The sequence below is a fragment of the Tetrao urogallus genome, assembly GCF_951394365.1.
Source record: "Tetrao urogallus genome assembly, chromosome: 3".
Taxonomy (NCBI): Eukaryota; Metazoa; Chordata; class Aves; order Galliformes; family Phasianidae; genus Tetrao; species Tetrao urogallus.
Genome location: NC_136815.1, coordinates 45,855,970 through 45,871,590, shown reverse-complemented (window position 1 = coordinate 45,871,590; position 15,621 = coordinate 45,855,970). Strand labels below are relative to the sequence as shown.

Below are 15,621 nucleotides of genomic sequence, written 5' to 3'. Positions count from 1 at the left end.
TGTATTTGATGTCAGTGTGCCAAGTGAATGTGAGAGTACTGTTAAGCGTTGAAATCACATTGGGCACTACTTCTAGGGAGCCAAGTATCTATGCATTCTTACAAAGACTTAGAATCATAGAATCATCAAGGTTGAAAAAGAAGATCATCCAATCCAACTGTCCCCTGCTACCAATATTCCCTACTGAACCATGTCCTTTAGTACCACATCTAAATGTTTCTTGGACACCTCCAGGGATGGTGACTTCACCACTTCCCTGAGCAGCCTGTTCTTGTGCTCAGTCACTTCTAAATAATCAGGTATGTTTAGAAAAGTGTATGTAACAGAGTTGATGTATACATAAGCAGGGTTATTTGAATGTATAATTCACCCTATTACTTTATGCTAGTAAGTAGTACTTGTTCTGAAATCTTGGTTGAAGTTTCCCCTATCTACTCTTGCACTGACTTATTTTTAGTGCCCTAGCTGGGCTGTGGGCATAGCAGAGTGTACTGTAAGAATAATTGCCAAATGTTGTGTTTTCTGAAATATGGGCAAATTGGAATAAGTTCATGGATTACTGAGTACGAATTCCTCTATCTTAATACGTATTTCCTTGGTAAAAAAAACTTGGTCATAAAATGGGATGCTACAGAAAATTGTGCTTTTCTTCTTCAATTAGTTATACTTCAGTGCATTAAAAAAAAAAAACAACACAAAAACCAAAAAACATTGGTGATATTGACTTTTCTAAAGTCATGAGAATTCTGTTTGCTAGTCTTAGGGATTTGTAGCAGGAATTAAACTAAAGTATTACCTTCAATGTCTGTTCTTTTAGACAGTCGGTGAAAAGGTGAAAACAGTGAGGGTCTGTCTTGGTTAGAAAAGAACAAGTCATCACTTGGCTATGTGCTGTCATGTACAGAAATTATGTGGAAGAAAAAAGATGAAGCACTCTGAACTTTGTGTTTTTTTTCTGTGTACTTAAAATTAATTTTGTCTCTTTAGTCAGACATGAATAGGGATGTAAAAATAAGTTCTTTATTACACAGGTAAACATAGGTTCTTATGCACAGCCTGTATTCATTGTGGTTCTAGCTTTAAAAGTATGCTTTCTACTGATTTTATTTTGTGCCTCACTGGTGACCTTTGTGATGAGGCAGGATGCAGTCCCAGAAAATCTGCAGTTGACAAGAAGTTGAAAGAACGGTGTCACTGAAAGTCAGGACTTACTCAGGAGAACCTTGAGTGAGCAAGAAATTCAGTAAATGGAGACCTTGTGGAATTTGAATGGAATTTTGCACACTTGTTGGTACAACCCCATATATCAGAACAAACTGGAAATTGGGGAGCCTTGATGAGGTGCTGACGTGAATACTAAATTAATGGCATCATGCTGTCATTTATTTGCAAATAAAGCAAACTGGGTACTGGGCTGTGTTAGCAAATAGAATATGTTTATCTCCCTCTTACCAAAAGTGGTGAGGCAACACAGACAAAATGTGCTTTTAGCTCTGTTTTGGCAGAAAACGGGATGGATTATTTCAGAGCTTACGCAAAGAGCTCGGACCATATAGCCTCCAAAGATCACATTCTCTGATTAACACTTCTAGAACTCTCTGCCATTTCTACTGTTTTGCTGTTTTTTTTCTCTTCTTGCTTAGGCTTCCCTGTCTAATCAGGGCTGTCTCTGCGATGTTTGTAACGCCTTCTGTTGAATAGTTTTCTATCTATGAAGTTCCATATTGGCAGTTTTTCTGAAGAAATATTCTTTAACTTAATTGTCCTTTGCATGGTTGTTTACCATCTCCTGTGTTGTTGTTTTTCTTTTTTCCCCAAAGGTAAAGGATGCAGACTGTAGAGTTCTATGTATGTGTCTTTTAAACAAAGACTAGAACAGAAACAAGTCACTGTGACAACATGGGTGGTTGTAGAAATCAAAGTTCATTGAACATGAGCATCTATTCACAAGCGTGCTTCCTTCCACAGCAGTTTCTTCTTCAATAGTATCAAGTCTTTTCTTGGCCATTCTGTCCTCTGCAGAATTACTGGCATTGCTAATTGCAGGACTACATCTGGTGTGGGTTTCGATCTCTGGAATTGGTCTCCTTCCAAAGAATGTTTTTTGTCTCTGTGTCAGACTATTTTTTTCTACTTATTATTACAGCATGAGGACCCTTTCTCATATTGACTCTTGCCTAGGCAGCAGTATTGTTAAAGGAATTCTGCTGACCCTCTCCTATGCAACCAATATTGTCACTGAACTCAATGTACATGAGTTCTGTGGTTGTCACTCTGCTATTCTGTGGATGGCAGCAGATAGCATCCTCTGTTTCAATCAGTGAGCAGTTGTACAACTTTCTTCTCTCATCAGTTACCGCAGTTTGAGGTGTGTGGATGTATGCTCTTTTCCATCAGCTGTTGACTTCTTGTAATGATGTCTTTTGAAAGCAAGCATTGTCCATGGTGGAGGTTTTTTTGCCCCCAAATTTGCAAGTTTCCTTTTTTGTAGTCACTTAGACCACTAAAGACACTTCCATTATTCATCATTCTGGAGATAGTCTTTTGCCAGTTCTTTTTCGGCATTCATGGGCTGACTGAATTCAAAACCACTTTCTATAAGCATTTTGCTAGTCTTTCAATCTATGAATGGTTAGGTGGCACTTTGTATGTGATTACCTCAAAACTATCAGAACTAGACATTTCCATATGTCTAGCACCATATGATAGCTATTACATCTTGGTTAGAAGCCATAGTGGAAGAAGGACTTACTATTTACCACCTTTTTTACTTGCCTTGAAACCTCAAGAAGAATAGATTATTTAATACCCAGAGATTCAGCGTTTTTAACCTGTTTGTATTTGTTTTAGCTCTTGACCACTACAGTTTTGTAGATATGGGGCCTCATGGTTATCAACTGTGTCAGAAATCTTTTTCAGATTGCTTGGAAAATTACTGTGGTCATGTGAACACCTTTTATTTTCTATTTTAGGTGAACAAAATGGTAACAGAAATCCTGGTGGTCTGCAAATTGGTGACCTTGTAAACATTGACCTTGATTTGGAAATTGTACAGTCTTTGCAGCATGGTCATGGAGGATGGACTGATGGCATGTTTGAAACCTTAACAACAACTGGAACAGTTTGTGGCATTGATGAGGATCATGACATTGTGGTACAATATCCAAGTGGCAACAGGTTTGTTTTATAGTCTCTGATGTTCATAGTCACAAACTTTGCCTTTGGCACGTGTGATCAGTTACTGCCAGAGAGGTTCTGTTCTGCTTGTGTGTATATTAAGATATCTCTGAGGATTTTTATATTTCTTTTGCAATATGTAATGAGGGTTTATATAAGCTCTCTGAACTTAAAAGATTTAAAGCTGTAGTAGGACAGAGAGATTTGTTGCCTTTCACACTTAGAAAAAGGTTGAGTCCAAAATAATGAAGTTGTGGAATATCTTATTTCTGAAATGTTGTGTTTTACACAGTACTTGTTTTTTTATTATTGTGAAGTACCTCAAGGTTTCAAGGAGAATGATAAGAGCAGTGCAATGTAGAGTTTCAGGAAAACAGGTTAAGAGAATTGGTGATGAATGTCCTTGTTGGGAATCTCATTTAATAGTCTAGATACATTGACTTGATCTGTATCTAGCTTTTTTTTTTTAATCAATGGGGTATTAGTTTGGGTAGATGTGAAGCAGGAATAGGAAGTGTTGGGGAACTTGTTGCCAAAACCACTTAGTTCAAGCCAGATTTCATGTTCTGTTAGCTGCTTTGATGCTAACAGGGTTCAAACACAGCTGTACTGATAGATATGAGCTAATATGTTATATTATAGAGCCAAATGGTTTTGTCATTTTGCTTACAGGTACTGGTTTTCTCTTTTAAAACCAGCCAATGAGTAGATCATTATTTCAGTTCTGCCTGGAGACTGACCTATTTAATTTGTCCCAAAAGAGCTAAGAATCATTGCGCTTGATGAACTCATGTGGTTAGTGATTGCTCACCACTCTAATCTACTTACAAAAAAAAAAAAAAAAAGTATCAAGTTTAATATCTATCAAGATTAGTGTCAATGTATTCAGGCTTTCCCTCTGGATATTGCTTGTTAATATTGCAAAGTAATGCAAAAATCTTTTTTCTCAACTAATAGGAGCCATAGGGATGCAAGTACCATTTTGTCTGATAATTGTGGCTATAGAGGCAATCAGAGGAGCTAATCTATATCGTGTTTTTTTTTTTTTCCTTGACTTTCATCAGTTACCTGATGCTTCTTGACCAGATCAAACAGTTGAATGCAAGTCAATCCCAGAACAAATTGCATGTAAAGCACAGACTACCTTATTTAAATACTGGAATATAATCAGGCATAAAAACAGCTAAATTTCTGTAAAACAATAAAATTGATAGTGGAAAAATAGGATAGCTCATTTCAAATTCAGGTGCATCCTGACCATGCATTTGATTGGAGAATCTTTTTATAATTCCATATAGCATCTTCTGACTTTGGAGAGGAGGAGCAACATCCAGAGTTCTTCCCTTGTTGTTTCTTGACAGTACAGTCATTTGTGAGACAACTCAATCTTTCCCATTCCAATTTGACTCCTTCTTGCCCTAGAATAATAATAATAATTAAAAAAACTACTTTCAAGAATATTACATTGTCATGAGCTGTTAGCTTGTAAGACATTTCTTCTTTGCTTCAGTAATTTACATCTCTGAGGATGGCAGTATTCAACTGATGAGCCACATTCACTAATCTGGGCAAGAAGTAGTTAACAACATGAGCTGCAGCATCAATTTACGGGAAGGTTTAGGCATACAAGCAGAACCTTATTCAGTTTATTTATATTCAGTTTATTTATTAACATTTTTTTAAACATTCATTTCACTTCCCAAGTTTAAAACCTACTTCAAATGATTTGTTGTCTAGGTGGACATTTAATCCAGCTGTTCTCACCAAAGCCAACGTTGTCCGAAGTGGAGATGCTGCTCAAGGTGCAGAAGGAGGTACTTCTCAGTTTCAAGTGGGTGACCTTGTTCAAGTGTGCTATGATTTGGAGCGAATCAAGCTTCTTCAGAGAGGTCATGGAGAGTGGGCTGAAGCAATGCTTCCTGTAAGTTGCTGTATGTTTGGACTCAGGGTGATTAAACTTATATTTCTGGTTATGATTGTTAATAATACCTGGAGGCCATGAAAGTGTCAGAGAAAGAATATTTAACCAAACAATAGCCTGATGAAATTTAGAAGGATTAGTAACTGAATTATTGTACAACTGATTTGATAAAAATTGTTTTCTGTAATGTTCAGATATCTAACTACTTTATTCTTAGTATATTTACTTAAGATGTTTCCTTCACTGCAGACTTTAGGTAAAGTTGGTCGTGTCCAGCAGATTTATTCAGACAGTGACTTAAAGGTAGAGGTTTGTGGGACATCTTGGACATATAATCCAGCAGCTGTCTCAAAGGTGGCATCAGCAGGATCTGCTATAAGTAATGCGTCTGGTGGTAAGTTTAAATAATAACCAGTAACAAATGTGTGACAGGTACTTGTGTTAATCACAGAATTGTTAAATACTGGTACAGAGCTTGTATGTAAGGTTAATAAAACTCAAGGCTTGGTGTTTGGCTACTCCAATATTACTCTTCACGGGGAGATGAAAGGAGAAGCTTGCAGTAGGCATGGAGTTGTTTATAGTTGTTATCTTGATAGATGCAAAATGAAATGTGTGATTCTCTTTGGCTACACTGCAAGTATATCTTTGGAGACCAGCACTGAAGGCTTTAAAGCTGGAGTGGTAAGAAGGGATGATCAAATATACTTTGGCTAATCACAGTGGGAAATTTTTTATAGGCTACATAAGTACATTTCATTTCTGTTGAACCTGCTCACGTTCATAGAATTGTAGAATGGTCTGGGTTGAAAAGGACCAAAACGATCATCTAGTTTCAACCCCCCTGCTATGTGCAGTGTTGCCAACCACCAGACCAGGCTGCCCCGAGCCACATCCAGCCTGGCCTTGAATGCCTCCAGGGATGGGGCATCCACAAATTCCTTGGGCAACCTGTTCCAGTGCCTCACCACCCTCTGTGTGAAAAACTTCCTCCTAATATCTAACCTAAACCTCCCCTGTCTCAATTTGAAACCATTCCACCTTGTCCTAAAGTGTTAGTGTTCATCTAATACTGATGGCAGGAAGATTATCCAGTACATGTTTTGTGTTCTATTGACAGTTTCATTAATCGGTTGTACTAAAATGTCTTTTTTCTTCTTTGTCATAGCTAATTGTTGTTTTGTTTTTTTTTTTTTGCCCCTTCACATATTTACTCTGTCAAGAAATATTTATACATAGGCTTTTAGACTTTTTCATAGGGATTGTGAGCATAGATACAGTGAATTTTCTCCAAAAAAGGAAATAAAATAGAAAAAAGACACACAGTGACTATGATAATAGAAGGCAGAAATTAGACAAAGTTAAGATAGAAGACTAAGAATCCTGGTACATCAACATGTAAATCTGTATTTTTACCTGCTCCTCCTCCTTTCTGTATTTTGTGGTAGACAAGCTATTTGTGGTTTTAAAAAAAACCCTTCTGTTCTGAAATACTTGATGTGACTGTCTCAACTATTTAAGGGGATCAGGATTCTGGATTTATTGAAAACCCTATAATAATTTAAAGGTGGTTTGTGTGTTACTAGTTACATGTCTTTAGAATTGTGACAATCATTGCTGTTGTCTTTCCTGTTCTTTTGTGGCTAGAATTGTAGTCTTAACTGTGGTCTGTTTAATAAATGTAGAGAGACTGTCCCAGCTATTGAAGAAATTATTTGAAACCCAAGAATCTGGAGATCTCAACGAAGAATTGGTTAAAGCTGCTGCCAATGGAGATGTTGCTAAAGTGGAAGATCTGCTAAAGAGACCAGATGTGGATGTGAGTTACAGGGGTCTTGTAATGCTAATGGTATATAGATATCCTTAGCCAATCAGTAGCATGCTTGCATAGAAGTAATACGCCTTGTTCCAGTGCATCATCTCCTGTTTGTTTTCCTTTGAATTGTGCAGAGGGATGTCTGAAATGCTGCTTAATACCCTGTTTCAGTGGACAAGTTTTGTTATGCTGTCTGCTGTGAATAAAAGTGTCTTCAGTCCTATTCCTTCAGTCCTATTCCTTCAGTCCTATTCCTTCAGTCCTATTCCTTCAGTCCTATTCCTTCAGTCCTATTCCTTCAGTCCTATTCCTTCAGTCCTATTCCTTCAGTCCTATTCCTTCAGTCCTATTCCTTCAGTCCTATTCCTTCAGTCCTATTCCTTCAGTCCTATTCCTTCAGTCCTATTCCTTCAGTCCTATTCCTTCAGTCCTATTCCTTCAGTCCTATTCCTTCAGTCCTATTCCTTCAGTCCTATTCCTTCAGTCCTATTCCTTCAGTCCTATTCCTTCAGTCCTATTCCTTCAGTCCTATTCCTTCAGTCCTATTCCTTCAGTCCTATTCCTTCAGTCCTATTCCTTCAGTCCTATTCCTTCAGTCCTATTCCTTCAGTCCTATTCCTTCAGTCCTATTCCTTCAGTCCTATTCCTTCAGTCCTATTCCTTCAGTCCTATTCCTTCAGTCCTATTCCTTCAGTCCTATTCCTTCAGTCCTATTCCTTCAGTCCTATTCCTTCAGTCCTATTCCTTCAGTCCTATTCCTTCAGTCTTCCAGAGTCAGGGCAGAGAGTTAAACTCTCACAATTAATGAAGGGTGTCAGACCTCTTTTGTTTTTAGAGAATAGGAGGAGGGAGGGTAGGTTTGGATGAGTGGATTTTTGTGTTTTTTTTTTTTCTCTATGTTCATAAGGTAGATCACCTAATCTCTCCAGATACTGTTTCCCAAATTGTTTAGTCACATTATTGTGTAATTAGACAGAAAATGTTTAAGGACTCGATTTAGGAAAAACAAAATCACAATCGGAGTTTTTTGTCACTAGAACAAGTAGGTATCCTTGTAGGAAGTAGATTAATCTCCATCAATTCCGAGGGTTAGTTTGTAGCTCAAGATTATATTAAGCATGATATTCTGTTCAGGTTGACTTTTGTTGTTGACATAAATTAGAAAATGAAGTGTAAGTTAGAGCAGAGAACAGACATCATTATGAGGCCTATTTTCAAAAGCTTATCTTTACAGAGGCCCGAAGGTAACTTATATGCATTTTTTAATCCAGCTGTCATTAAGATCTTAATGTGTGAAATAAATGCTTCTTCTTTCCTTCAATCTAGCTAATGCCATGAAAATAAGATAGCGTAGACCTAGGAGGAGGTGATGTCAAAAAGGCAGCTTTCTAAAAATAGTTCATTTGCTAGTCTTGTGTTTGATTCAGTAATATACTCTGTTTTCTAAGACACTTGCATGTATGCAGTGTCTCATAGGGCTATGTGCATTTCTCTCAAAGTGTTAATTGCTTCCAGGTAAATGGACAGTGTGCTGGACACACAGCTATGCAAGCAGCCAGTCAGAATGGCCATGTTGACATTTTGAAGTTGCTTCTGAAACAGAATGTGGATGTAGAAGCAGAGGTAAATGAAATATTTCAAATACTCTTTTTGTACCCCTACATTTTAAACTTACCTACGCACATGAATAGCATATCTATTGGAGTTGCTTTCCTGCAATAATTTATAAATTCTTCTGGTTTTATTTTAGTTTGCACTACATGCAACTATGTTTCTAAGCTTTTTAACATGTTTCTTTCTGATGACAGGTTAACTACTTTTGCTTTTTTGATTGATTGATAGATAGCTATTAAAAAAACAAGCTGAGTAACAAAGGGTGTAGAAAAATTTTACTTTTTTTAACAGTATGTAACCAGGTTGCAGAGAAATGAATAGACTATCTTTTCATACTGATTGCTTTTCTTGGACACAGTGTGGCAAAGTGTTGTGTGTTTAGTATAAGATGTGCTGCTTTGTGTTTAAAAGCTAGTTATGCTGTGTTGATATCACTGATGAAATGATAAATTCCTTGGTACTGAAATAATTTTCATATTCACTGGTACACCTTTGCTTTGTAGAAGTTTTCTACTTAAATGGCAAAAATGACAAATTTGATGCAGTAATTTGTTGCAGTGGACTAAAATCTGTGAAACACCTTCATTGTAGAAGCTGTGCTTTCACTGCAGTACACACCCTGCATTGTTGTTAACTAGTCTGAGCTGCTTTTCATCTGTACTGTGGGATCCAAGCTGCAGCATTAATCAAATTGTGAACTGATACTTCAGTGGTGTAAGGAAGGATTAGATGCATTGCAGAGGGAGGTCAAAGTGTTATCTATGCAGCTTTGAGATAAGGCATCTTGTAATCATCTGGTGGGGTTGTTAGTGTTCCCATTATCGCAGTCAGAAGAAGGTTCTGTTGGTGTTGCCTCCTCTGTGCTTACCTCAGCTTAATTCTGAGTTCAAGTGGCTTCTATTTTGTCAGGAAAAAAATTGTTACTGACAGCTTAAGAAGCCGTCTATTATTATTAAATAGGATTATTTATACCATAGTATATACCTAGAATATGAGAATGAAGTAATGAAACTGAGACAAACTGAATTGAATCAGAATTTTAATGCTGTGAAGCTTCATCATAGAATCAGAACTTGCATTTAATTTTAGCTTCAATCCCAAATTTCCTTTGGAAAACAATTTATAAACTCAAAGTTAAGATATGATAAGCCCTAATATATATGTAACTTAATCATATGAACAATTCTCTGGTCTTCTTCCATGATTTGGAATTTGGCAGTTCCTGGATTACAGAATAGGTTATCCTTAGTTACAGGGTGGGTGGTGTATTGTGTTTTTGTTTGTTTTTGTTGATGCTGATATAGCATTGAATATCATATATTGTAGAATGCATATTTCTGTACACAGATTCTTCATTCTCTATTATTCCTTTATGGTTTGATCAATTCTTTTATTAGTTTAAATAATCTCAGTTCCATTCAAATATCCCTTTCTTCTTCAAAGAAATTTTCATGGTTCTGTTTAATTTCTTCTTGAAGTGTGAAATATATAGAGTTAAACTATTGTTTCTACCTTAGGATAAAGATGGAGACAGGGCTGTCCATCACGCGGCCTTTGGTGACGAGGGTGCTGTGATTGAGGTTTTGCACAGAGGCAGTGCAGATCTGAACGCTCGCAACAAACGGAGGCAGACTCCACTTCATATTGCTGTCAACAAAGGTCATCTTCAAGTTGTGAAGACTTTACTGGACTTTGGCTGCCATCCTAGTCTCCAGGTAATGCAGACGTTAAATACCTAAAATGTGAATCTATTCTACTTCTAGCATTTCAAGCGTGTGGATGCTGTGTATAGATAATTGAATAATTACGGAAAATAGGATGGAAAGGACCAGACCTTGTGAAGTTCTCTCTCCCATCTTCTACCCTAATGTGACCAGCTGTAATAGAAATGCTGTTATTGATTGGTTTTCTAAAAAGCTTGATAAAGGCACCTGATTTATTCAGGCCAGTTCATGTTAGTTGATATTTTCACAGACTGTAGTTATCTGTGATTGTTAATTTTTTCTCCAAATTCTTTCTCTATCTAATCTGCAGCTGTTTGCAGCTTTGAATTTTTCTTTGGATGTTGATACTGTGGAATGTTTCATTGAAAGAAACCTTTTTTCCCCTAGAATTGACCTATCGTCAATACAACTGTTTAGCCGAATTCTCTTTTAAAGCTCAGACTTTTATCTAAAAGGTCATGATATATGGGGCCTCAAGTTCCATAATTACACAGGCAATTTTATCTGTAATGAATGTGATGGAAGCTGTGACATATGAGTGGAACCTCCTGTTGAGAAGGTAGAGGAGAAACCTGCTGTCAAACAAGCAAGCATCCGTATTCTTCATGAGCTTAATGCAATCTCATGCAGTGCATTAGTAAAACAAGTCAGAAGAGGTTTTCAGTAGAAAGAAAAAGCTGTAATGTCCTGATAAAATCAAGACATGTTAATAATACATCTACCATCTTGCTTTGCCATCATGTCAAAAAGCAGTAAAATTTTCAAAACTGTATATTCATGTAACAAAAGTAAAGCAAACTTAAAATTAATTAGTATATTGATTGTCTGTCTGCTTTTACCTGGCTTTGCGTGTATACTCTTGAGCTTGCTGAGGCTGAGCTGTCAGCCAGCTAGTGTTCATCCATACCCTCCTTAGTATTTGTTGAACTTGGGATAAGTAAAGAATCTTTTGTCTTGAGTTTAGTCAGGGGTGATAATGTGCATCATACAACGATCTGTGGGTAGGCAGAGTGAATATCTCTGACTTGAAATAACAAATTCGTTTGGTTTGAAAAATTCAGTAGAATGGTGCTGTGGATCTCTACCTGGAAAATAAAACTGTCATTGAACATAATGAACTTTCAGATCCTGCAGGTCTGAATGCTAATGGGCAAATGTGAGTAGGCAACTGACTTGGTGGATGAGAGCACAGAGTAGTCAGATTGAATCACGACTGGAATTTAAGTGCCCATCACTCTTCCGCTGAAGCCCGTTCTTGGTGTAAACAGAAGCATGTTAATTTGTAAGCAGTAAATTCAGCAAATGCCATCAGTTAGACTAGATAAAAGCTGCATAGTTAAATTCTAGCACACTGGTTCAAATTTTTCCTTTATTTGACACTTTGTTTGTCAATTTGTGATTCTCATGGTAAAGATTCAAAAGATTTGTTTTCATATTGGACTGTATTGCTAAAATGTTCAGATCCTGTGTTTATCAGTTAGTAGTTGAGTCAGTGACAAAAGTCTTCCTGACTTATATGGTGTTAAAATTTTACTGGAAGCATAAATCTGGAGAGTTTGCTTAGACAGCAGCAAATAAGCATAAATGGATGTGTTTTCTCACTGTTAATCATAGGACATTCCTTTTTAGCCCAGCCGTTTGGGTCCTTGAATAAGTAATGTACAAACTACTTTTAGGAATAAGTAGTATTTCCCCTTATTTGGGATATTTGAAGAATAAAATGACAAGCTAAAAATATAAATGAATTGTCTTCAATTTAATTATGCAATGAAATCAGAGAAATATTTTCATTTTCCTTGTGTAATGTAATCCAGTATGAGCTATAAGAAGTTTAAAAGCTTAATATTGCTTGTGACGTTGGCCTTTGCTTCATGGAAAATGATGTGCTTCAGTTAAAATGACAGATGTGCCTAAATTACTTGATCTGCGTTTTATTTTTTCCTTCTCTTTAAGCTTTTATTTCCTATCATCTTTTTGGCATTATCTTTTATGTGGTTAATTACTAACCACATAAATTACTAATTTGCCATCATCGCTCAGAATTCCCTTCCTTCTCCCTGCCTGGCTAATCTCTGTTGTGGTGTTCTTGTTGCTGACGTTCTGTTACTCAGAAATGTTAATTTGGGCATCTCATTAATCCACATGTGAGATACAGAAGCTGATATCTACACCAGTATCTCCAGTGTTGTCACATGCAACGCATGCTTAAACTCTGGTTTGGAGTTCTGGTAGCTGGGTAACCATAGAAAACTGGGAGCCCAGGGAGGGATTACCTACTCGAGTGTTTCCAAAACCGGAACAAGAGCAGAAGCACCATGCTCTGAACTCTACAGTATAGCCACACTTGTAGAAACGAAGACCTGTTTTGTGTAGTCAGTTTTTCCTAGTGATATTTACATGTTACTTCTTAATGTGGATGCATACAGAAACTGATGCAAGCTGTTTCTGGTTTCAGGATTCTGAAGGTGACACTCCACTCCATGATGCAATAAGTAAAAAGCGTGATGACATCCTGGCTGTACTGTTAGAAGCTGGTGCAGATGTTACTATCACCAACAACAATGGCTTTAATGCTCTTCACCATGCTGCACTAAGAGGAAACCCAAGGTAAAAATTTGTTTTTAAAAAATATTTTCTCATTTGTGAAAGACAAGTGCATAGAAATGTGGAATTGTGGTATTCTTTTAAAAGGCCCTTGAGCCTGTATATAGTTGTTTCTTAAATTTTGATACTGCTTAGATAGGAGTTGTTTCTAATAGTAGAGTAGGCCACAATTAGAATGAAGTCACTAGTCTGCTGCATTCAGTGCTGTGTTGAGGCAACTCTGGATCTCTGTAGAAGTCTGTAAAAGTTTGCAAACAGGCTTTTACAAGTGAGAAGTTAAGTAGGATCTTGTAAAAATGCTTCTGTTCTTCTTGAATGTTGGAACTGGGGAAGGGATTTGAGATTTTTAGAAACTTGAGTAATTTCTAAAGATACTGTGTGGTTATAAAGTGATAGGATTGTTGGGTTCAATCCCCTTTGGTAAAAGAAACATGATTTTGTTTCCTCAAAAGCATGTGTAGAAGGAATTTCTTCTTTATGTAACAGGTTATTCTGAAGAAGTTAAATTTAAGGCATAATTTGTTTTGTGCCAGTTGCATACTATGCATCTGTCTTGAATCCTCAGTTAAGATAGTTTGCAGAAAAAATGATTGTAGAACTTTGTGGGAGAACTTGCTGGTTGCTTATTATGTTATGGATAATGTGATTTTCTTGAAGGCTGTTATAATAACAGGACTTGGGTGATATTGCATGGCGGAGAATTGTCTTTGCATGAAGAAAGAAATGTATATGCTTGTTTACTGCTAAATTTTTCTGCTTTTCAGTTGAATGAAGCTAGATGAATAAGGATATATATTGTGTGTGGGAATAACCTGGGTGTCTTAGCGTACAGCTATTGAGGCTGATGGTCAAAAAGTAAATATGAGCGTTTACGTATGTAAAATGAATGGAATCACATAATTGAAAGTTGTGGTTGTGAGTGTTGATAGGAACAATAGCTGTATTTACAGCTTTCTACAGTGCCTGAAATAGGTCTGTAAGAGAACGTTTTGAACACGTTGTGAAGGGAGTGTATTTTTGGCATTCAAAGACAGTTGTTTCACAAATGTGTCACTTGCTCATTTAACATGAACTCGCCATGTTTACATTAACAGCGTTAACCAGGAATACTGTGTGCGGTCTCCAGTTACCTGGGTTGAATTCTTTTTAACTTCTGTGTTACTTTCCTTAGGCTCTTGTCACAGTTGGTTTGCATGAAAAACTATCTCAATATGAAATGCAAGGAAAATGTATGGAAAAAGAGCTCTTCCTAGGGGTACTGAAGATTTTTCTGTGGGTGAATATGAACAAGATTTTTCTTTGACAGATCAAAATTGGAATTTAGACTAGTTTGGTTTGACAGCTGGTAGAACGTGAGGCATCATACAGTTTTTTTCCCTGAATCCTTTCTTCCTTATGAAAGTTTTTACTTCAAGAATAAAAAATATTTCCAGTATTAGTGATTTGAACCTTGTGTAGGTTTCCCTGTATGTGTGTTTTGACTAGTATCTGAAAAGGTTTGCTATATAAAGCAGTTAGGTATCTACTTTCTGGTTGCAGCTGTGCTTGAGTACCTCTGAAGCAGGTAGACAGAGAGAATCTTTTTTTTCCTACTATGGAAGTTGGTAGTTTTGTTTTTCTTCACAGAATTAGGCATTTTACACATCAACCTTGGAAGAATTAATGGAAATAAAAAGATTTCAGAAAGATTTCTTTTGTGCCACTCCTTCCACACATCCTCCCCCAGCCCCAATCATAATTATTTGATTCATTTGAGAGTTGAGTTCTGCTTTCATTTAGTCTTAAATGATTGTCATTTATTTCATTATGTTGATCTGTAGTTCTGCCACTGGCCTCTCTCCAGATGAAAGCAGATTTTTTTATGTTAGTAACCAGTTCTTTCTAATCTGATATAGAACAATAGATACTACTAATCTGTTAAATGCACTGAGTGCAAAATATTTAAAGTACTGTTAAAAATAATACTCTGAATTTTACCTTTTAGCTGTTAAGGGTCACAACACATTCTGCTCGAAGCCTTACTTAAGCACTTACTTGTATTTCCTATCTAAGCTTTCTAAGCTGGAGTTTGCGTGGCTTGAGGCTATGGTGCCATATATGGAATAGACTGCACTAGACTCCCCTTAAGGTCAAATATATAAATATATAAATAATTATTATATGAATGTTTTGTTTTCATTTAAAGTACCGTGAACCTTTAAGCTCGGCAGACTTTGTCTCCTCAGCATTAATGAGATTTTTCAGAATAAAATTTGCTTATACTGTACGGATCAGTTTAAATGTTTACCACATTTTTCAACTTCTGGTTATGTTTGATCTATTCACGTACCTGTGACTTTGAGTTTTTCATCTGAAGATGAGACCGTGTGGGTGTATGATATATGCATTGCCCCAGTTAGATGGAGATTTGCATTGTATCTTGTGAAGAGAGCTATTCACACTGCAGTCAGCATCCTAAATGGAGGCTGCTTTTGGAGCTGACTTCTCTTGGCACACGTGCTACTAGTTCCTCAGACCATTCTTTGGTAACTGAGGAACTATTCTTTAGGTTAAAAAAAATATTGGAATACGATGCAGCTTTTACACGGCTCTTTGATAGCAAGCGGTTTGTCGTGTCTGTATTATAAACTAGCAAATAGAAAATAGTATTTCAAAATGGAATTGCAATTTCCCCCCTAGTTGTTATATTATTTTTCATAGATCTGTCCTTTTAGAATGTGCGGATGGTTTGAACTGGTTGGTAATGGAGTTTAACTGACGTGTTC

The 15,621-nt window shown here is 36.7% G+C and overlaps 1 protein-coding gene across 1 annotated transcript in view; it reads left to right on the top strand.

The window, feature by feature from the left end:
* The window catches only part of MIB1 (MIB E3 ubiquitin protein ligase 1), a gene marked incomplete at its 5' end in the record, with an annotated part of 67,549 nt that overhangs the window by 20,944 nt on the left and 30,984 nt on the right, over positions 1–15,621 (top strand). Inside the window, 7 exons of the mRNA XM_079533179.1 lie at positions 2,973–3,177; positions 4,915–5,098; positions 5,348–5,492; positions 6,784–6,917; positions 8,430–8,537; positions 10,046–10,243; positions 12,708–12,859. Coding sequence (XP_079389305.1) covers positions 2,973–3,177; positions 4,915–5,098; positions 5,348–5,492; positions 6,784–6,917; positions 8,430–8,537; positions 10,046–10,243; positions 12,708–12,859 — 1,126 coding nt within the window. The remainder of the gene's footprint in view (positions 1–2,972; positions 3,178–4,914; positions 5,099–5,347; positions 5,493–6,783; positions 6,918–8,429; positions 8,538–10,045; positions 10,244–12,707; positions 12,860–15,621) is intronic.